Genomic DNA, 24,487 nt, shown 5'->3' on the forward strand with positions numbered 1-24,487 from the left:
AGAGATAACACGCGCGCGTGCGAAAAATTCATCCAACCCACGCAATCCTAGAGACAGCGCGCCAACCCTTGACAAGCGGTTCTCCGATTGAACCGTCACCGAAGAGTGGGAGGCTGAACGACGGCGCCCGCTCCTCGCCTGCAGGTCGTTTTAGCCAGCAGTGCCTGGGGACCCTGTTGAATGGGACGGAATTTCTGGAAGAGACAACGGGATCGAAAGTTCTGGGGACGACCAGAACCACCTCGTCGGCGGGAGCCGACAAGGAGGCAGCTATCTGACTGTCAACAGGAGTTGGCAGTCTCCAATCCCGCTGGTCAACCGGAGTTGATCAGCCAAATCACGAGAGACAAGCAGGAGCTTCCTCACTCGCCGACGCTACTGGACAACCATCGCTGTCCAGCCATCACACCGCCCGCTGTTCACCGAATTCATAAAGGACCCGACACAGCCCCCCGGTCGTCGGGCTCCCTTACCGCCTGGAGGCGAGAAACTACAGCAGGTGCTAGGCTTACGACGTCGAATACGGGCCGGATTATCTCCAAAAACAAGTACCTCGATAAATGATTCTCCCACAAACCTGAGAGATTTGAACATCTTTTGGGGCCGGAATCAAAATTTTCAAAATTATATTATTTTAAGTAATTTTAAGCTAAGACAGTTCTTGAATTAGAAGTTGCACTACTTTCATTTTAATTTCTTAAGAAATTAAAATTCTGAGAAATCTAGAAGTGGTTTTAAATTTTTTCAAATTTAAAATCAGTTTTAAAACTTTTTCAGAACTTTTAAATATACTTTGAAATTTTTTAAATTCTTCCTACAACCTTGAGAAAATCCTGCAAATTGAAGAAAAAAATCCTTAAAATTGGAATTTATAAATAACAATTGGGAATGGTGATCTACCATTTCGCCACCTGGTAGCCAAAACTGGAATTAGAAAGAGTAGGTACAATTTGAAAGTTGTACATTAATTTTTGCATAAAAGTGTTTTTACGATAGTTTTGTGAAGTATAAAACAATGATTGAATGCTAAAAACAAATCTTCATAAAAAAATAGTTTTAGGTAGAATTTCCATATTATACAGTGAAAAAACACATTTTTGTCAAATAGGTAAGTTTCAATGAATTTAGGTTTAAATAAACTTTTATTAATGTAGCAACAAATTGGATCCAGATTATGCAAAGAATATGAATAATAGACAATTTAGGGTGGCCGCTTTAAGCTAAGAAACAAATTCCTGATCATTTCCCGGTTTGCAAACATTTTTCACGGTCAATGAAATTTAAAAAATCGAATTCTAAGACTAACAATTTTTCCATTTGAATTAATAAAAATTGACCTGCAAATGAAAGTACTCAAAGTGAAACTCTTGAATTTTAAACTTTTAAAATAATTTACACATAAAAAATGGAAGCTACTAACAATTTTAAGCTGAAAAATGTTTAATTAAATGCAGTTAAACTGCAAAATAAATTTTTTAAGTTTTATAAATCGTAGAGTTCAAAGATTCAAATTCAGTTCTAAATATATAATTCCAAGTTCTAAATTTCTGTATAAATTCTGCCAAATTAAACAAATGTCCTTAAAATCTTCCACATTCACTTTCGATAATTTTGTAAATCTTTCTAAATCTTTTTGAATGATCACTCAAAATTATTTCTTCAAAATAAAAATTATTATTAATTTTCATAGTAAATGTTTTTCAATCTTCTCAAGCGATTCCAAATTGTAAAAATCTTGTATTTTTTTGCTCGAAATCTGCCAAATATATATTTTGGCGATACACGTACACGCTTTGTTTAAATTATTTGAAATCATTTTTCTTTTTTACTAAATTTAAAATTTTTTTCAAAACTTCCAAATATTTCTTCAACTTCCTTGAATCTTTTAAATAATAATATGTATTCAATTATTTATACATCTTATACATATTTATATTATTTATACATCTAAGTTCAATTCAATTTTACTTACAAATTAATTTTTTTTAAATAGAACAATTAAAATGTAACGTTCAAAATTTAGTTTGTAATATTTAACTATAATTACAGATTTTAAATAAACAGTCAGATATTTCTAAATATTAAGTAATTCTTATTTTTCTGAATTAAAAAATTTCAAATTGAATGGTTTAAAAGTGGAATATTTTAGACTGAAATAATATTTGAAATTTAGCAAAAGCCTTTGTTTATGAATATATTATTTTGAAGTTATTTTAAAATTGGAAATAGTTTGTAAATTTTCAATCGGGCGTATACATTTATTTAACTAATAAGACTTTCCAATTGAAATAGTTTAAATAATTTTAAACGTTAGAAACTGAAAATTCTAAAATTGCGAACTAATTTCGAATCGCCTTGTAAAATTAATTATTATTCACTTTTTAAATCTTAAGGAACAGTTTAATTGTAAAAATAATTATTTATAATCACAGTTAATCAAATGAAAATGTATTTTAAAAAAGGATGGAAATCACAGTTGGACAGATATTTATGTAAAAAATATGTTTCTTCGTCTTATAAAATGTAAATTCCATCTTCACCCCTTTCTTTCCGATAAAGACATACTTTTAGTATCCAACAAATACTCTAAACTCAACAACAAAAATCGTTAAAACCCTTTTATATAAAAATTAATGTACAGCTTTAAAATCGTACCTATTCTTTCTAGTTCGGATTTTTGTCACCAGGTGGCGCATCGCAATTTAGCGATTCCCAATAGAACACTTATTATTTGTAGAAAAAAATAGAGTAATTTTAAGAGATATTTGAAGTTTTAAAGGGATTCAAATTAAATTTAGAACTTAAAATGATTTCAAATAATTTAAGCGAAGTGTGTGTACCGACAAAATTGGGATTTTCGTAACGAAATTTTGGTGCAAATACCCACAGCCAAATTTAAAACATGCAGAATTTAATTTAATTTAATTTAATTTAAAAATTAGTGTAACAGAAAATTTAAAAATCTTTTAAGAGATTTCCAAAATGATCACAAAAGTACCTGGAAGATTTTAAGGATTTTTTTAAATTTTCAGGATTTTCCAAAAATGGTAGGAAAAAATCGATTAATTTAAAAATAGATTCAGAAGTTCTAAAAAAACTTTAAACACACTTCGTTTAAATTAATAAAATAATATCAATTTTTTAGTTAATTTTGTATCTCTGCAAAACTTCTAAATATCTCTTAAAATTACTCCAATTTCTTCTGCAAATAGTAAGTGTTGAATTTTTATTTATACGTACAATTTTAACAATTTTACTTGAAAATTAAATATTTTTTTAATCGAACAATTAAAATTGTAACGTTAAAAGTTTTAAACTTTTTCGAGGTTTCAATTTACTCGTCTTAAATAAATAGTGAAATATTGATAAATATTAAATACTTATTCTTGTTCTAAAATAAAAAATTTCAAATTAAAGTGGTTAACAATTGAATAATTTAGATTTAAACAAAATTTTTAATTTAATAAAAGCATTTAATTGTGACTATATCATTTTAGACTTATTTCTAAGTTGTAAATAGTTTATAAAGTTTCAACCGCACGTTTACATTTTTAATGGCTAAAAAAATTTGCAAAAATAATGTATTAATAAATATATGCGTTAAATTTAATATAAAAAATAATATAAAGGCAGACATAAAACTTTGAATTAAACATATTTTATTAATTGAAATTCTTATTAAGACTTGTGAATTGAAACAGTTACAATCTGGAAATTCTCAAATAATATATTTATTTATATTTACAGTTGATAAAATAAAACTGTTTTTTATCAAAAAAATTTCAAATTTAAACGATTTTAATTTTTCAATGTTTAAATCTTCAAGAATTCACTTCAATTATTTAAAAAACGGTTAAATCGAACTTGGGCAGACTTTTCTTCTGAAAATTCGTAAAATTCCCGGTAAAGAAAAAAAATTCACTGTCATTTCCCGGTCCAGCGGCCACCCTGATTTTCCAAAGTTTTCTGTAAATCCCTCAAAATCGAGCCTAAAATCTTTGGAAATCAATACAAAATTGCTTAAAATTCTTTTTTAATTGTTGACATCTCTTCCAATCCATTTAAATCTGTTAAAGTAGCTTAAAATACTCTTAATATTTTAAAATCCCATAAATTCTTTGCAAGAATTAAAGTTCCTATACAGTCCCTCAAATCTTGTTAGATTCTTTGAAGTTTATTGAATTCTTTGGAAATCCTACGAAATTCTTTTATATTTATTGAAATTTCTTGAATCTCTTGAAATTCTTTTGAATCTTTTAAATAATTTATAATATTTGAAATCCTGTACAATTTTGCAAGATTCTTCATGTGCATTGAAATCAAATTGATTGTATTATCCAAAATTATCACCAAAATTCGCTGAAATAATCCCTTAAAATTAATTGAAATCTTTAGAAATCGTACAAATCATTCAAAATCCCTCCGATATAAATTAAAAAGATCTTGTTCATTGAAGTTCTCTAAAAACCGTTTAAACCCCAAGAAATATTTGTATCTATTACTTGTAGATTGAATAAATCCTTTTAAATTTTGTTAAATTTTTCAAATACCTTAAAATTTCAATTCATTTAAATTATTTTCCAAAATTCTTAAGATGTCGCTTAAAAATCGAGGGTCCATTTTTTTAGGATTCAAACTGATGGCATTTTTTTAAATCTTGGGAAATCCTTAAAAATTATTTGAAATCTTTAGAAATTTTACAAAATTTAAATAAATAAAACCAGGGTGACCGTTTTAATCAGAGACAAAATTCCCCGTTTTTTTGTCGTTCAAAGTAATCAAAACTGAGCTGCAAATCATTTTAAGCAATTGTAAATTAGAAATAATAAAAATTCAACGATTGCATTTTTAATATAAACTGAACGATTCTTAAATCAGAAGTCAAATTATTTTAATTTTAAATAGTTTAAAACCCCTAAAAAAGCTTCAAAATTTTCAAAAATCTACATGTTTTACATTTTTTCAAATTTTTAATTATTTTTGGAATTTTTTTCGAACTTGTAAGCATCTTTTAAGATGATTCGAATTCTTCCTAAAACCTATTTCTAAATTAGTTTTAAAATCCTGCCAAAAAAATATGTCCTTTAAATCTTCCAGATCCATTTTCTACGATTTTAGAAATCTTTCAAAATCTTTTTAATTATTCTCTTAAAATTAATTTTTCTAAATCAAAAATTATTTTCAATTTTCCTAGGAATCTTAAGAAATGTTTTTTTATTCTTTTGAAGCCTTTCACAATTTTTAAAAATCTTATAAATTTTTTGTTCGAAATCTGCACAAATCTATATTTTGTTTGAATTGGGCCGTTGGCTTTTTGTACCGAAATTTCGGTACGAATAGCCAAATATTGTGGGTATACGTAGACACTTTGTTTAAATTATTTGAAATTTTTGATTAATTTTGAATTTTTTCAAGCCTTCTAAATATCTTTTCAACTTAGTCCAATTTTTCTAAGAATGATAATGGACATTCAATATTTATTATACGTAAAAATTCAACAATTATACTTGCAAATTAAAATTTTTAAATATAACAATTGAAATTGTAATACTAAATGTTTAGTTTTTTTATTCAGTTTTGAATATTTGAATAATAGTCACTGATTTGAGATGAAAAGTGAAAAATTTCTAAATAATAAGCATTTGTCCTTTTCATAATTAAAAATGTTTCAAGTTTAAACTTGTAGACTTAAACAATATTTTAAGTTTAATAAAAGTCTTTAGTATCAATGTAGTATAAATAAAGTATAAATTATCAAAATTTCAATTTATTTATTGCAGGCCTATTACATTTTTCGTTAAGAATTCATCTTTTTTTATGTTTAAAAAATGTTATTATTTAGCTGAAAATTGAATTATTTTGTTTTAAAAATTCGACAATTTACTCAAAAAATCATGCTTCTTCGTAGAAACTTCCACTGTTTTGTTGGAAATTCATCCTTTTTTGTATGATTTCAAGAATTTAACTGAAATTTTGTTTCTCTCTTCAATAACATATTTTTTTCTTTTGAAAATCTCTTTCTGTAGAAATTTAATCTTGTTTGGTTAAAAATGCAACTGTCGGATTAAAGATTAATCGGTTTCAGTTGAAAATTCACATTTTTTGGGTAAAAATTCAACTTTTTATTTGGCGAAAATTCGTATTTCCAACACCAAAAGTAAACAATTTGGTTAAAAATCTAACTTTTTGGTAGGAAATTAATGTAATTTATTGAAAATTCATCTTTTTTTTGAAGTTTTTTTTTTTGAAAATTCTTTGTTAAAGCTAACTAATTTTTAATTTAAATTAAAATCTTTTTTATTGAGATACCAACTCCTCGGTAAAAGTTAAACTAATTTCTTAAAAGTTTATTCTTTTGATTGAAGATTTATGATTTTAGTTGAAATTTAGTGTTTCATGCGGCACAATCATTTTTTAATACTCAAAATGTAACTAGTTTATTGAAAAATCAATTGGTTGCTTTAATGTTCACTTTTTTCTTAAAAATTTATATTTTCGCGTTAAAATTCAAATTTTTCTTAGAAAATTTGTATTTTCGGCTCTAAAATAAAACAATTTGTTAAAAAATTGATATATTTTGTTTAAATTTAACTATTTTAGTGAAAAGCTATTTGGTTAAAATTTTTGTTTTCTTGAGAATTTTTCTTTTTTGGTAGAAAATTAACCTTCTTGGTCGAAAATTCATCTTTATGTTGAAAATTCAACTGTTTGATTCGAAAAGCAATTGTTTGGTTGACAATTAATCTATTTTGGTTGAGGGTTCAATTCTTTTGTTGGAAATTCGCCCTTTTTTGTTTCAATTCCACTGTTTTTTTTATTAAAAATGAATGAAATGTTATTTCTGGATTAACCCAAAATAAATAAAAAATTTCAGGAAAAACTTTACGTTGGAACTTAGTAAATAAATAGTGGCATTAGCGAACAAATTGTAACAATTGTACAATTTGTACACTTACATTATTTAAATATACCAACTTTTTAATTGAAGATCTTAAAAATATTGCTATTTAAAGTCCAGACACAAAACAAATATTGGCATCCATGAAAATATTAAAATTACGAAAGTAAGAGTTTTTTTGAACATATCTTACTAACTAGAATTAAGCATTTCCTACATTATATAAAAACTCGTTTCATAAATGTTTAGCACTCGAATATTAAAAAATTTGATAATATGGAATTTTAAATAGTTTCAGTTTATATTGTTCAAAAATACAAACTCCGGACATGAACGCGCGCGCGCGCTTTATTAAAAAATGTTGTTAAAAAGAAATTTAATTAATAAATCTAATTAATGTCCAAGGAATTTTAAATGATTTCTACTCATTTTAATGGATTTTTTACGATTTCAAGGGATTTTAACGAAATTTTAGAGAACCTTAGGAAATCAATTGAATTTTATTTGAAGCGATTTCTACGGATTTAAATAGTTTCAAGTGATATGAGGTAACTTAACACATCATACAGAATTTAAAATATTTTAAAAGATTCCGAATACATATTTAAATAAGAATCCAGGGGCCATTAGTTCTAGTATAAAATATTTTAAGTGCTCAAAAGTAAACTACCTTTAGCTGGAGTTTGAGAAAAATCATTTAAGATTATTTAAAAACCATACAGTTTACTATAAAAGGATTTTTTCGTCTTTTCTAATTATGCAAATAAATATTTAATTTTTCCCTTTTTTCGTGAAAAAATTACCCTCTTTTCCCTTTTCTCTTACCTATTTGCAATATTTTATTTCTGTTTCCCAAAATTGGACTAAATTAATAGAGAATGAGTAACTTACAGTCAGGATTCGGTGTTGTTCCTCTTCTTCGTCGGGAAGTCTAAATGTTCTTGTGCGACTGATCATTGGAGTTTCCATCACGAACCTCTGTTCATGAGCAACTGTGCTTTCATGAGGCATCTAAAATTTAGAATAAATTTTATAAATAGATCGGCAGGACGAAAAGTAGAATAGATCGTACAAATAAAACAGGATGGCCGAAAAAATTTCTTTTCAAAGTTCTCTCACGTTTAGCTGACTAATTCTTCATTTTCCCTGAAAAATATTATTTAAAACCCAAAATTCTCATCTTGCACAATTTATAATATATCATCTTTTACAAATGGAACAAAAAATATTGCATTTAAAATTATTATTCATTTATTTATGATTGTTATTTTGAATTTAAAAAAATTCCGAAAAAATCGATTCGCAAGACTTCAAAACACTTAAAGTTAAATTCAAAATTTATTGGAAAAAATTCATTGATTGAAGGAATTCAAGGGACATTGAAAGAGAATGGAAAAATTCATAAAAGTTCATGTAAATTTAAAACATTTCAAAAATATGAAAAATTTAATTGAATTCATTAATTTTAAAATGATTTAAAGAAAAATTCGTTAGAATTTTATGAAATTACTAAGAATTTAAGACAAGTTCAAAAGACTGAGAGACGAATTAAACAAAAACTACAGAAAGTCCATTCAATTGAGTAGAATTTCGTGAATTTAGAAGAATTAAAGTGAGTAAAAAAATGGAAAGTATTCAAAAGAACCATGTTATTTAAATTTAAAAGCATTCAGAAGAAATAGATTTACAAGACTTCAGAAAAACTAAAGTTAAATTTAAATTAATTGAAAAAAAAATCCATGAAATTCCATTAATCAGAGTAAAATTGCATAGAATTTAAAGGAATTAATGAAAAATTAAAAGAATGCGATAAAATTCATAAAAGTTCAAGTGAATTGAAAACCATACAAAAATATGAAATTTTTTATTGAATTCAATAAGTTTGAAATTAATTAAGAAAGATTCAAAAGCATTTATTGAACTGCCTGGAAATACACGAAGAGTTCAGAAGATTTCAAGATGAATTAAACAAAAACTATTCCTCAGAAATATCATAAAAAATATCTTCGAACCTTTTAAAATACCCTAAAATATTTCGAACCCTTTTAAATCACTTTAAATTAACAAAACCATTAGAAAATTCCATAAAATTTTTTTAATCCTTTTAAATATTTTGAAATCTCTTTAAACCTTTTAAAGCTTTTAAAAATACCTTAAAATCTTTTGAAATACCCTAAATTTCTGCTAAAATATTTCAAATCCTTTAAAATCCCATTAAATAAATAAAATCAGTTGACAATTTCTTGTATTTTAAACTCTTTTGCAATTTTTAAAGGACTTGAAAATTCCTTGCAAGTTTTAAAAATACCCTGAAATATTTACAATTCTTTGAATCTATTTAAATTATTAAAATCAATTTAAAACTCTTGAGAATCTTTTAAAATATCCTACTCTTTATAATTCTTTAAAATTTCTTGAAATACCTTGAAATCTTATATTGAGAACTTTTAACATTCCTTAAAACTAACGAAATCCTCGGAAATCTTGGAATCTTTAAGAATCTTCTAAAACCTTATAAGTCCTATCAAATCGTTCAATATTTTCCAAAATGAACCATAAAAATTTTTTTAATCCAGTAAAATGATTAAAACCTTAGAATTTCTTTTAAAATATTTAAATTACTTAAAAATGCCTATAAATATTTTAAAATACCCTAAAAAATATTTCAAATCCTTTGAAATCTTTCGAAAGCTCTTGAAATCTTTTTAAATTCCTTGGAACTTTTTAAAGCTCTTGAAAATTGCTTGAAATTTTTGTAAATAACCTGAAGTCATAAAAATTTGTTTAAATCCCTTCAACTTTTTGAAAGTAAAAAATTCCTGGGAATCTCCTAAAATATCCTGAACTCATTAATATTCTTTAAAATCTTTGGAAATACTTTGGAATATTTGAAAATCTTCAAAATCTTCAAAAATTTACTAAAATGCCTTAAAAACTTTTAAATCTTTAGAAATTCCTTGAAAAAAAAGAATAAATTTAAAAAATATAAATTATTTATTTATTGAATTATTTATTGAAATCAATTGAAAATGTCTTGGAATCTTTTTAAATACCCTAAGATATATTGAAAATCCTTTTAAATCTTTTGAAAGCTCTTGAAACTTCTAAAAAAGGCCTTGCAATATTTCAAGGTACCCTACAATATTTAAAATACCTTTGAAATCTTTTTGACTCCCTTAAAACTTTCAAAAATTACTTAGAATTAAAAAAATACCTTATAATTTTGAATATCTTTTGAAATCTTTTCAAATTATTGAAATATGCCCAAAATTTCTTTTAATATTTTAAAATGCCCTACAATTTTTTTGAAGTTATTAAGAAAATTCAGAAATAGTTATAGACCCGAATGCAATTGGGAATGGTGGTCTACCATTTCGCCACTTGGTGCCAAAAACTGGAACTAGAAATAATAGGTAGAATTTAAAGATGTATTTTAATTTTTGCATTAAAGTGTTCTTACAATTGTTTTGTGAAGTTGAAAACAATGATTAAATACTAAAAACAAATCTTCATAAAAAACGAATGTTTTTTATTTGAATTTCCATCTTTTACATCTTATAATCTTTTGAAAACACAATATATAGTACAATAATGGGGTTTTTTTCATAACTTCGCGAATTTCAATGATTTAAGATTGATAGAAAATTTTGAAAATAGAACAAGTTAAAAATGAAACGTTAAATGGCGTTAAAAATGGAATATTTTCCGAATACAATTTTGAAAAATCGATCATTTAAAATTCAAAGGAATTAAAACTGTATTATTTATAATTAAAACCGTTTCAAATTGAAAAATTTCGACTAAATTTTTTTTTTTAATGGAACATTTTATTAGAAAGGAGTTGAAATTGTAACATTTCTAATTTAAAGCGTTTAAAATTGCACAATCTTATTTTAAATGGAAGAATCTCGAATCTGAATCCGCAACAACTTTCTTCTAAAGATTATCCTTTTAGTTATACATTTTATTATTTGGTTTAAAATTTAATAATTTTATTAAAAATACATCCATTTTGGTTGCTAATTGTTTAAAGTTCTTATTTTGGTCATTTGGTGTTAGCAAGTGAATTGGAATCTTCTGTGGGAATTTTTCTTGAATAAACCTGTAACTTTTCGGTTGAAAATTCAACTTTTAAAAAAAAAATTGTGTCGTTTTTATTTATAAATTCACATGCTTTGGCAAAAATGTTATCTGTATTGGATAAAAATTTAACTGTTTGGTTGAAAATTCAACAATTTCGTTAAAAAGTGATAATTTTTGGTTAAAAATTCTACTGTATAAATATAATATTTGGGCGTTGAAAAAAGAACTGAAATATTTTCTGGATGAAAATTCAACTATTTAAAAAATGGGTTTTTGTTTTTATTCAATTAAAAATCCATCTGTTTTAAGAAAAATGTCATCTTTTTTGGATAAAAATGCAACTGTTTGATAGGGAATTCTAACATTTTGTTAAGAATTGATGCTTTTTGGTGGAAAAAATTCTTCTTTTTTAATTGGAAATGCGATTTTTTTCCTACAAATGTATGTGTTTAAAAAATCAATTTTTGATCTCGTAGAATCAACTGGAATTTTTTTTTGATGAAGACTCAACTTTTTGTATTTATAACTAAAAATTCTTCTGCTTGAAGAAAAATTTCATCCTTTTTGATAAAAATGCAACTATTTGGTAGATAATTCAACAATTTAGTTAAAAAGTTTGTTTTTTTTTGTTATAAATTCGTCTTCTTTGATGAAAAATTTTTTTTTATAGAAACTTATTTCTTCTTTAAAAATCCATATTTTGATCGTAAATTAAAATGCAACTTTTTGGCTAAAAATCATTCTTCTTCGTTTGAGTATTCAACTAATTTGTTTGAAAGATTTTGTTGAATCAAATTGTTAAAAAATCACTGTTTTGCTCAAGATTAAAATTTTTAGTTAAAACTTTTAAATATTCATTTTTTTTATTGACATTTTTTAAAATTTGATTTTCTTTGGTTGAAAATTTAACGGCACAGTGAAATATATTGTTTTTTTTTTAGTTAAAATGTAATTTACATTTTTTAAGGTTGATCTTTTTTAATTAATAATTCGATTTTTTTTGACAAAAAGGAAGTAGTTTTTGACTTTTAAATTTGATTTTTCTTGGACAAAAATGCATCAGTTTCGCGGAAAATTAATTTTTTATTGAAGGCATATTGTTCGATCGAAAATTAAATTTTTGTAGAAAAAATTTGTCTCCTGACTTGAGGGTTCTGTAATTTAGATAAAGTTTTTTTTTCTTTTTTGAGTGAAAAAATCTTTATTTATTGCAAATTCATCTGTTTGATTTACAAATTGTTTTTGTTGTTGTGTAAATTTGATTCTTTTTTCATTGAAACTTATTAACTATGACACTTTTTCGCTGGGAATTTGTCTTTTTAGGTTGAATATTCAACTAGTATTTATTAAATTTAATTATTTTGTTAAAAAGCCATCTTTTATAATAAAAAAGACACGTAAAAAAAAATTTTATTTGTATATGAATTACTGTTTTATTCCGTTATGAAATATTCTATGTTAAAAGTATTACAATAATAAAGTGCTGGCATTAGAAATAAATAACATAAATAATGATTTGAAATGAAAGATGAGTCAAGGAAAAATCAGAGAATTTTGAAAATGTTCTCGATTTCGTATTTTTCCACAAGATCGTATCTATTCTTTCTAGTTCGGATTTTTGTCACCATGTGGCGTATCGCAGTTTAACCATTCCCAATAGTGGTTAATACATTGGGTAATTTATTGAAAAAGTGACTCAAGTGATCTCTTCATTTCAAAAAGTCACTTTTTTCCCTAGTTTCAGGTTTCCCCTGATCTGCGGCCACCCTCTACAAGAAACTGAAAAAACTTACAAGCATTGCAGGCGCTCTGAACATGTACGAGAAGGGATAATAAATTAAGTTTAGGAAAGTGGCAGCGTAGAGATCCGCATATCTCACAACTTGGCTACTGAAGAAAGTCTGTCGGCTTCCACTTCTGAAAAGTGAACCCATCATTCCGTAGGAAAGATCCATTTTGTGTGTCACGTCTCTTATGGACATTCTCAATTTAGAGATGTCTGGTTTCTCCTTGGTGCTGCTGTCTAAATTTCTGAAAGGCAACATTATTTATTAACATAAATGTTAATTATTGAACAGGGTGTCCTGCGATCATTAAGAACAAAACTCAAGGTCTTTTCTAGGTTTTCCAGGTCAAGAAATCAAGTTTAATTTTTGATTGGCCAAAGATTACTATAAAACCAGTATAATAAATAAATTCTTAATTTATTATGAACATAAGTTGTCTTCGTAAAATCTTTGAGAAAAATTTTTAAATATTTGTGAAGTCTTTGAAATCTTTTGAAATTTATGAATACGTTGAAATATTTTTGAAATCGTTTAAAATTTTTGAAATGTTTTAAAAACTTTTGAAATCTTTATGAATTCTTTGGAATATTCTTGAAATATTTTGTATTCGCTTTAAGTTACTGAAATATTTTTAAAAAACGTGTGCAGTCTTTTGAAGCCTTCTAAAAAAGTTTGAAATAATTTTAAATCTTTGAAATTCTTGTATTCTTTTAAAAACTTAAAAATATTTTTGAAATATTTTTAAATCTTCTAACAAATGAATTTTTTAAAATATTTCATTACATCTTTTGTATTTGGTTGAAATCATTTATATATTTAAAATCTTTAAAGTTGTTTGAAATTTTTTTAATCTGGTGTACTTTACTTTTTTGGAAATCTTTAAAATACTTGTGAAATTTTTTGTATAAATTTAAAATCATTAACATTTTGAAATTTTCTACCAAATTTTGAAATCGTGTAAAATCCTTGAAATATTTGAAATCAGTATGCATTTTTAAAAATATTTCTGAAATCTTGTTTTTCCGCTAGAAATCATTAAAATATTTAAAATTATTGAAACGTTTTAAAAGATTTTGTATTAATTTAACATCATTAAAATTTCTAAATTTTCTACCAAATTTTGAAATTGTGTAAAATCCTTAAAATGTTTGAAATCATTATTAATTTTTTTAAATATTACTAAAATCTTTTTTTTCTGCTTGAAATCATTTAAATATTTTAAATTATTGAAACTTTTTAATCTTTTGTATTAATTTAAAATCATTAAAATTTCAAAATTTTCTACCAAATTTTTCAATTGTGTAAAATCCTTGAAATATTTGAAATCATTATTAAGTTTTTTAAATATTTCTGAAATCTTTTTTTTCTGCTTAAAATCGTGTAAATATTTAAAATCTTCAAAACTGTGTGAAATTTTTTTAATTTGTTGTACTGTAATTCTTTTGGAAATATTTGAAATAATTGTGAAATTTTTTGTATAAATTTAAAATCATCCAAATTTTGAAATCATGTAAAATCCTTGAAATATTTTAAATCATTATCATTTTTTTTTAATATTTCTGAATTTTTTTCTGCTTGAAATCATTCAAACATTTAAAATTATTGAAACGTTTTAAAATCTTTTGTATAAATTTTAAATCATCAAAATTTTGAAATTTTCTAACAAATTTTGAAATCGTGTAAAATCCTTGAAATATTTGAAATCATTATGAATTTTGCGAAATATTTCTGAAATTGTTTTTTTTCTGCTTGAAATCATTTAAATATTTAAAATCTTTAAAATTGTTTGAAATTTTCTACCAAATTTTGAAATCGTGTAAAATCCTTGAAATATTTGAAATCCTTATGAATTTTAAAAAATATTTCTGAAATCTTTTTTTCTGCTTGAAATAATTAAAATATTTAAAATTATTGAATCGTTTTAAAATCTTTTGTATTAATTTAATATCATTAAAAAATGTTTAATGTTTGTGAGATCTTCTGAAAAAATTTGAAATTCTTAAAATCTTTTGAAATCCTTATGAATCCTTTGAAATATTTCTGAAAACTTTTTCATTCACTTAAAATCAATGAAATATTAAGGATCTTTGTGAAATATTTATAAATCTCCGAAAAAATGTTGAAATCGTTTTCAATAATTGAAATCTGGTGCACTGCACTTTTAAAAAAATTTTTAATTCTTATATTCTTTTTAAATATTTCGAACCCTTTGAAATTCTTGAATCCTTTTGAAATCCTTATGCATTTTTTGAAATATTTCTGAAATCTTTTTAAATCTTCGAAAAATTTTTGAACTATTTTCAAATATTTGAAATATTTATGAAATGTTGTGTAGATATTAATTTAAAATCATAAAAATGTCTGAAATCTTTTGAAATCTTCTAGAAAAAAATCAAAAACGTTAAAATGCTTTCAAATCTTTAAAATTCTTGAGATCCTTTGTAATCTTTGTGAATTCTATAAAGTATTTCTGAAATCTTTTCCATTCGTTTTAAATCATTTAAATATTTAGAATCTTTGAAATGTTCTGAAATCTTTGGAATTTAGTATACTGTTCTCTTTTTGAAATCTTTGAAATTCTTATATTCTTTCGCCTGTTCATTACAATCTATAAAATAATTGAGAAAGCCTAAAAAAAATTCCTTAAATCGCTTTATTTATTCTGCCATGAATAAAAGAAAAATTATATTTCGTTGAATGAAAAAACTTTTCAGTATCAAGATATCTTCTAAACGAGATCTTTCTTTTCTAGTAGACTGAAAATTTAAATAACTTTTCGCATTTCAATAAAATAACTGTTTTAAAAGCAAAAAAAAAAAAAAAGAAAGAAAACCTTAAATTCAAGGTTCTCGTAAAAATTTGAAGCTTAAAAACCCTGTTAAAAAATGTAATTTCTGGATTTCAAGAATCTAAAAAACTAGTCTACTTACTTGTACATTTCTCCCAGCATAACATCCAAACTTTGCAGCTCGGCGAAAAGTTGACACTTGTCGGTCCAAACATGAAGTTCCTGTACCAGCTCAGGAACTATCAAGAAAGTTCTCCAGCCTCGGATCTTCTTACTTTTCAAAATATCACCAAATATATGATCACCAACGTACAGAACATCTTTTCCCTTAGCACCTATCAGTTCAGTAAATACATCACAGGATCCTCCGGAATATACTTCACCTGTATTTGAAAAAATTAATTAATTATAAGCCATTTTAAAAGAGATTCCCACTCTTCAACTACATTTTTTTTTTTACAATTTTCTACATACCCGTATGAAGAGGTCCTTTGTGAGTTCCCAACTTTAGGGCGCCTGTCCTGGTGTCCACTTGTCTCAAAATTGTACCTTCTCCAAAAAATAGAGGTTTTCTCGCATCTACAACAATGATGTCGAAGTAGGTCTTCCAGTTCATGTGTGGTTCGTCTGGCTAAAAAAGGAAATATGCACGAGAACAAAATATTTAGGAAATAACTGAATCACGGTGGCCGAAAAACTTCATTCTCAAAATTCCCTCACTTTTTCCGGGCTAATTTTTCTTTTGTCCTGACCATTAATATTGAGAGAATAGCATTTTAATTTTGTAACTTTTTTAATATCTAATCTTTTAGAAACAGAATAAATTTGAAATTTATTTTATTATATTAACCAAAAAAGATGAATTTTCTACCATAAACGATGAATTTCCAATCCAAAGGGACAAATTTTCAACAAAACAGTCAAATTTTCGACAAAAAAAATACTTTTTAACAAAAAATGATTTTAATTTCAATAATTTAAACGGATTAAAAGTATTTTTAACAAAGTTAAATTTTTTACCAAATTAATTACATTTTTAACCAACATGTTGAATTTTCAACCAAATTATTAATTTTTAAAGCCAAACAGACAAAGTTTAATTATCAGTAAAAAATTAATTTTATTTAAAAAAAAAAACGAATTTTCAAAAATATATACCAATTTTGAACCTAATCGATGTATTCTCATCTAAAATGGCCTATTTTACAACTTAAAGACGCATTTTCAACAAATAAAGATTTTTTATTCACAAAATAAAAAAAAAAGGAAATTTCAAATTAAGAAGATTTTAGGCGAATTTTCAACACGAGATAAAAATTTTCAAAATAAGCTTAATTTTCTAGTAAAATAGTTGAAAACGAATTTTTTATTTTCCCTGCCCATTAATATTCAAGCACCAGAATTTTAATCTTGTAATTTATTTATCAAAGAATATTTTTAAACTGAATAAAACAATTTCAAATTTATTATCCTAGACAGTTATTTAAAGTTCCTCTTTGAGACGAATTTTGTGTAACCGAAAAAGAGGAAATTTCGAACCAATAAGATTTTTTTTGTAACAAAAAAATAGGCTTTTGCAAAAAAAAAAAGATGAATTTTTAACCAAAATTTGAAGTAAAATTTTCAGTTAAAAAAAAATTTATACAAAAAACGAAATTTCAACATAATAGTTAAATTTTCAACCAAATAGTTAAATTTTGCATTAACAAATGTCAATTTTCAACCAAAAATAGAATAGTTACATTTTCAGTCAAAAAAATGAATTTTCAACTGGAATAATTGAATTTTAAACCAAAATGATGAATCTTTAACTGCATTAGATCATTTTTAAACAAAAAAAATGAAAAAAAGCGTTTAATTTTCAACTAATCAGTTTTATTACCAACCAAGAAGAATTTTCAAACGACAATATTAATTTTCTGCCAAAAAGGTCGATTTTTCAACGAAAGACACGAATTATCAACGAAATAGTTGAATTTGCAATTTAAAAATACAAACTTCCAACCAAAAAGTTACATTTTGAACTAAAAAATCTCAATTTTCAGCCAAAAATTGAATATTTACATTTTCAGTTAAAAAGATTAATTTTCAACTGGAATAGTTAAATTTTAAACTAAAAGATGAATTTTCAACTAAAATGATGAATTTTTAACTGGAATGAATTTTAAACCAAAAAAAAAAATTCATACCAAAAAAGACGAATTTTTAGTTTACAAAGATAATTTTTTAATAAAAAAATTAAGTAGTTACATTTTTGGTCACAAAAATTAATTAATTGCATTTTCAATTTTTTTAAAATTAATTCTAAAAAATGAACAAATTGTTAATGTCTCATCAGGAATATTTAAATTATCAGTAAAAAATTAATTGTCAGCCAAAGGAAAAAGGAATTTTCAAGAAAATAGCTGATTTTTCAACCAAAGAGATGAATTTTCAATAAAAATGATGAATCCTAAAAAAGAATTAAATTTGGAAAAAAAAGTTTAACCAAGAAATTAAATGTACATATTTCGAACCAAGAAGATTATTTTATAACAAAAAAAAAACAAATTTTCAATTAAAAATATCAATTTCAACAAAAAATTGAAGAGTTAAATTTTTAGTAACAAAAATAATGTTTAATCAATCAAATAAATGAATTTTTTAACTCAAATGATGGAATATTGAACTGGAATAATTTCATTTTCAATTTTTTCTTGAATTTTTTTTTAATTGACCAACTTGTTAAGGTTTTAACAGGAGTAGCTAAACTATCAGTAAAAAAATTTATATTCCGCCAAAAATGAAATAGTTAAATTTTCAGTTAAAAAAATTAATTTTTAAACTGGAATAGTTGAATTTTAAACCAAAAAAATAAATTTATTTAAAACACGTATAACTCTCAACCAAGAAAATTAATTGATACCAAAAAAGACAAATTTTTAATTTATAAAGATAATTTTTTAATAAAAAATGAAATAGTTACATTTTTGGTTACAAAAATTAATTAATTGCATTTTTAATTTTTTTAAAATTGATTCTAAACAAAATTGAACAAATTGTTAGTGTTTCATCAGGAATACATTATTAGTAGAAAATTAATTTTCAGCCAAAGAAAAAGGAATTTTCAACAAAATAGCTCTTTTTTTAACCAAAGAGATGAATTTTAAATTAAAATGATGAATCTTCCAAAAAAAATTTTTTAAAACTAACTTTTAAGCATCAGATAAAATTTGCAGATTTCGAAACAGGAAGATTTTTTTTAACAACAACAAAAACGAATTTTCAATTTAAAAATATCATTTTTCAATTAAAAATTGAATAGTTAAATTTTTAGTAACAAAAATAATGTCCAATCAAAGAAATTAATATTTTCGACTAAAATGATGGAACATTTAACTGGAATAATTTTATTTTCCATTTATTCTTAAATTTATTATGTTTAAATTGAGCAAATTGTTAAGGTTTTAACAAAAGTAGTTATGAGTAAAAAATATTATTTTCCGCCAAAGAGAAAAGGAGTTTTCAACAAAATAACTTATTTTACAACCAAGGAGACGAATTTCAAATTAAAATAATGAATCTTCAGCCAAAAAATTTAATTTTCAGATTTTAAACCAAGAAGATTTTTTTATACCCAACAAGACGAATTTTCAAATAAAAAATTATAATTTTCAACCAACATTGGTAAAAGTTACATTTTCAGTTAAAAAATTAATTTTATACATACCAAATAAAAAACGATATTTCAAGAAAATTAAGGAAAACTTACTCGTGCACCGTGTGGAAAATCAAACAAGTACGTCATGATTCTGTCAGTAAAAACGTAGTCGCTGTTTGTGAGGAGGAAAATTTTGGCACCGCTCTCCCTTATCCTGGCAAGAAACATTGGTAGCCTCTCATCTTTTTTCACATACTGATCTAAATTTTCTATCGTCTTGCTCTTCAAGTCACCCTGGATGTGAATCCAGTCCACCGCATTTCTCACATCTTGGAAGATGCTTTTGAAACTCATCGTCAATTCCCCTTCCTTCACTCCCGTCTTCTCGCGAGTGAATTGCGGGGAATTGGTGAAAAAGTCGATCAAACATGCTAGCAAGTACGTCTCTGGCAAGTTGAAAAGAGTATTTAGAACGTAGACTCGAGATTCATCCAGTTGAAGGAATTTGTTTGGGTAGAGTTCATAAACCTGGGAACTAAAATATGTTTGAATTAAAATGTTATATTAACCTTTTACAGGGTTCACAAAAGAGGGATTTAAAAACCGGAAAAGGTTGGCCTTTTCAAAATACCAGCGAAATGAAGAATAAAGAATGAAAAACTTGTATAAAAACCTACAAATTTAATACGAAAATATAATGACATTTGATTTATCGTGTACTTATTAATGCCGGTTTCAAGTTTGTTCTTTTGAATTTTCTGGAATTTCGTATACCGTATTTTCCAAATGAGGAAATTTGATTCTAAAATTTATTTCTCAACGATAAACTTTAAGTTATAAATAATTCTTTAATAACAGAGGCAACAATATTCTATTCTGTTATGTGTACTAATCTACTAATAAAGATTACGAATTTTCTGCATCATAAATTTTGTAAATCAAAATTTGCAAATAAGTAATTTGATTTAATCATAAAAATTATTTCTGAATGTTACTAAACCTTATTGATAATAGAGAAAATTTTATTTGTTAATTTTTCTTCATATTCGAAAATTATTCTGTACTTAACACTTTGCTACTACATTATATTATTTTTAAACTTTTCCAAACTTTTAAAGAGATGAAAAAAAATGAAATTATGGATAAAGGTAAACCATTTTTCCTAATAATTTAGATTTTATTTTAAAAGATTAATATTCAGCTTTGAAGATTTCAAAATATGTCGCAAAAAATCCGGAAGATTTTAAGACAATTTTTATAATTTTTGCAAGGTTAAAATTTAAAAAAATGTTATTTCATTCTTTACTTTTAAAAATTAATTTAAAGAACATATTTATAAAGATTTAAAAATTATTTCCTAAATTTTCGGAAAAGAAAACAAAATGCAGATTTTTGAAGATTAAGAAATAAAATGTTGAAGTTTTTTTTAAACGATTTTGAAAGTTTTTATGATCATGAACAAATTTTCTTCGAATTCCTAAGAATATTTAAAGTTATGCTTTATTTTGAAAGATGTATTTTCAGATAATATTTAGAAAGATTTTTAAACATTACAAAAGATTTTTAAAATTGCAAAAAACGAATCCGGAAGATTTTAAGATCCACAAACAATAAACAATTATAAATAAAAAATAATCAAAATAACCTGTTTAGGCACGTATCATTTTTTACATATAAATTTCTTGCCTTTGCTTTTTGTTTATTCTCTCACTTTGGTCAACATTAACGCTAAGCAAAACTATCATAAAGTTAAAAAAATCCGTTTTTATCATTTTTCATCAAAATCTGAAATCCGTTTTTGTGAAAATTTAACAATAAAATGAAAAAACGATTCGAATTTAGAGTTTCATATATTTATTATTTAGTGAAAAAAGACTTGAAAAAATATATAAGAATATAAAATATAGATTTTTTAAATGTTTAGGATGAAATCCTGCAAAACGACTTAAGACCCAATTGTTTCATTTCACTCAATGAAATTTATTATTTAAACAAATATAACAACTATTTTCATAATGTCATTTATATTCAAATAAAAAGATTGTATTTTCTTTCGAAGGAATGTTTTTCTCATCAAATGACTTTTAAATTAATTTAAATTATAATAAATAGCTGCAGAAAAAAATTAAACTTTAAAATTTTTTATTGCTAATAACAATATTATAAACAAATAAATTGAAAAATTTAGCGCTTTCAATCAGGAAAAAATTATTTTTGCTGCTAAATCATCTTGCAGCAACCTTATTGCTTATATTTCATTAAGAAAGTATGGCACCAACTCGCAATTGTTATTGTTATTAAAAATATAAAAAATAAACAGTCATCTGTAGCAATTTTACGTCTAAATAAGAAGCTTTTTTCGTAATGATTATCTTAATGCATCTTGATAGTGGTACTTAAATAAGTGACTTTGTCAGTAATTTTTAATTAATATTATTATTAAATAATAATATAATATTGTAACTTTGTAAACAAAACGACATTTTTCAGAAAGAGCCCCAAAAGGAAATTTTTTCATATGGAACCACCTCGATCTAAAAAATATAGCTATTTTTGACCCGTCCTAATGCTCATAGCTGTTCTTATTGGAAAAATTAATCGCAGCTTCGAGAAAAAGGGGAAAAATGAAAAGAAAATCTTAAATATAGGGATTACCGGGGATTTTAGAAAAAAAGGGAATAGGGAATTGACTTTTGTGACCCCAGCTCTTAATTAATTATTTAGCTTCATAGAAATAGACAAAGAGCGTGTGAAATTTGTGATTATGTTTACTTACTGTTTGAGGAACTCAAATCCATGAACGCAGACCAAAATATTTCCGTAAGCGTCAACTTTTAGCAGGTTTCCATAAAGCGTATCGAACCATAATCCTCTTACGGGAAAACTGGGATCGTACTCAAATTCCTTAATTTCCCGTGGGTATCCCAAAGAAACTAGACGATCTTTTAGGAGATCGAAGCCAAGCTGTTCGTACTGGGGAGACTTGTACTCTGGAAATTTTTTTCTATATAATTATATTGCAGGCTTTGAATTTTATTTATCAAATAACAAAACTTAAAGCCTTCCGAAATAACAGACTTCGCAGTCCAAAATGTTATCAAAAAGGGAAATATGGTGATTTTTTCAGAAAAATAGGGGTATTAATTCTTTAAAAACGAAACTATTATACCTATTAAAGATAAAATTTCAACTAAAAAATATCAATTTTCAACCGTAAATGGAATAGTTAAATTTGCAGTTAAAAAGACTAATTTGGACTTTTTTTCAATTTAATATTTTTAACCATGAAGAATCTTCTTAAAAAATGACTTTTTTATAAACTAATTCAACTTCCAATAAAGTGTAATTGAATTTTCCACCAAAATGATTAATTTACAAAAAAAAAGATGAATTTTCTATTAAAGGGGACGACTTTTCGATAAACACGTTAATATTCAACCAAATAGTTGAATTTTCAACTATAAATATTAGTTTTCGATCAAAAATGGAATAGTAACATTTTCAGATAAAAAGATTAATATTCAAACAAAAAAAAGAGACGACTTTTCAACAAAATAGTTAATTTTTCAACCAAAAAGATGAATTTTTAACTGAAATAATGAATCCTCAACCAATAAAAATGTATCAAAAATGTAATGGTCGATATTTAAACCAAACAAATATTTCGTTTAAAATTAAAAATATTCGAATTTAACCAAATAAGATTAAGTGCCAACAAAATAGTTGAATCCTCAACAAAACAAAGAATAAGTTTCAACAAAGTGTAATTTCCCACCGAAAAAGATTAATTTTTACCACAAAATATTAACTCTCAACAAAAGGTTTGTGGTTTCAAGTTAAAAAGTCCAATATTTTAATAAACAGTTGACTTTTAAACCGAAAAAGATGAGGTTTTAAGAAAAAAGTTTATTTTCAATCGAATAGTAGATTAATATTCATAACAAATAAAAAATAATTTTCAACAAAATAGTTCATTTTTGAACCACATAGAGACGGATATGAATCTTTAACCAATGAAATTAATCTTTAATAAACTAGTTCCACTTTCAACCAAGTATGGTTGAATTTTTAACCAAAAAGATGAATTTTCAACAAAGAAAATTAATTTTAAGCAAAGCAAAAAAATGAATTTTCAACAAAATATATGAATTTTAAACAAAATTCTTTTTTAGATAAAGTACCTAGTTCAACTTTTAACCAATTATAATTGAATTTTCCGTCAAAAGCTGAATTTTCAACAAAAACAAAATATATGTTTCTATTCAATGGGACTTTTCGATAAAATATGTTAATTTTCAATATAATAGTTAAATTCCCAAGTAAAAAAGTTAAATTTTCTTATGAAAAATGAAATAGTCACATTTTCAGTTATAAAGAATAATATTCACCAAAAAATCAAGAAATTTTCAACAAAATAGTTAATTTTTAAACCAGAGATTAATTTTTAACTGAATTGATGAATTTTCAACCAATAAAATTAATGAAAAATGTAATTTTTTAAATTTGAACCATAAGTAAAGTTGAATTTTCAAACAACAACAAAATTCTCAACAAAAAATGTAACGTTTGATACACCAATCAAAACATATTTTTCTTATAAAGCAAAGAAGAGGAATTTTCAACAAAATAGTTGAATCCTCAACCAACAAAAATTAATTCTCTATAATAGAGTGGAATTTTAAACAAAAAATATGAGTTTTCAATCACAAGAGACGGAGTTTCAACAAAATTGGTAAATTTTTAGGCTTAGAACTTGAATTCTTTAGAAAACAGTTGACTGCGAAAACGGAAAAGATGGATTTTCTACTGAATAAAACTAATTTTTAACCCAACAGTTTCATTATCAACCAAATAGTTGAATTTACAAACCAAAAAATTGATTAAAAAAAAAAAGTGAAGGTTTTGACAACAAAGTTAATTTTAAACCAAAAAAGTATATATTTTATATTCAAACATATCACTGAACAACAAAATAGTCGAATTTTCAGCTACAAATTGAATAATTAAATTTTTAATTAGGAAAACAAAATTTTAACAAACAAAAAAAAAACCAACAATAATTTCAACACCATAGATACATCTTCAATCAATAACATGAATTTGAATAAAAACAATTTTAGAATGGTTTGACTTTGTCAATTAGTGGAATTTTCGATTAAAAAAATATGACTTTTAGACAATAGTTGAATTTTCACAAAAATAATTAAATTCCCAAGAAAATCGATATTTTCATCAGACAAGACAAATTCTGAACTAAAAATGTAATAGTACATTTAGAAAAAAAATTAAGT

At 24.6% G+C, this 24,487-nt stretch overlaps 1 protein-coding gene across 7 annotated transcripts in view; it reads right to left on the bottom strand.

Moving 5' to 3' along the window:
* Positions 1–24,487, bottom strand: part of LOC117170500 (cytosolic purine 5'-nucleotidase) — an 83,237-nt gene that overhangs the window by 7,520 nt on the left and 51,230 nt on the right. For all 7 annotated transcript variants that reach the window (XM_033357230.1, XM_033357232.1, XM_033357234.1 and 4 more), the window contains 6 exons: positions 21,973–22,186; positions 19,308–19,731; positions 16,031–16,187; positions 15,699–15,939; positions 12,775–13,012; positions 7,790–7,909 (listed from right to left, as the gene is read on the bottom strand). In XM_033357230.1, coding sequence (XP_033213121.1) covers positions 7,790–7,909; positions 12,775–13,012; positions 15,699–15,939; positions 16,031–16,187; positions 19,308–19,731; positions 21,973–22,186 — 1,394 coding nt within the window. The remainder of the gene's footprint in view (positions 1–7,789; positions 7,910–12,774; positions 13,013–15,698; positions 15,940–16,030; positions 16,188–19,307; positions 19,732–21,972; positions 22,187–24,487) is intronic.

Source organism: Belonocnema kinseyi, chromosome 4 (genome assembly GCF_010883055.1).
Source record: "Belonocnema kinseyi isolate 2016_QV_RU_SX_M_011 chromosome 4, B_treatae_v1, whole genome shotgun sequence".
Classification (NCBI taxonomy): domain Eukaryota; kingdom Metazoa; phylum Arthropoda; class Insecta; order Hymenoptera; family Cynipidae; genus Belonocnema; species Belonocnema kinseyi.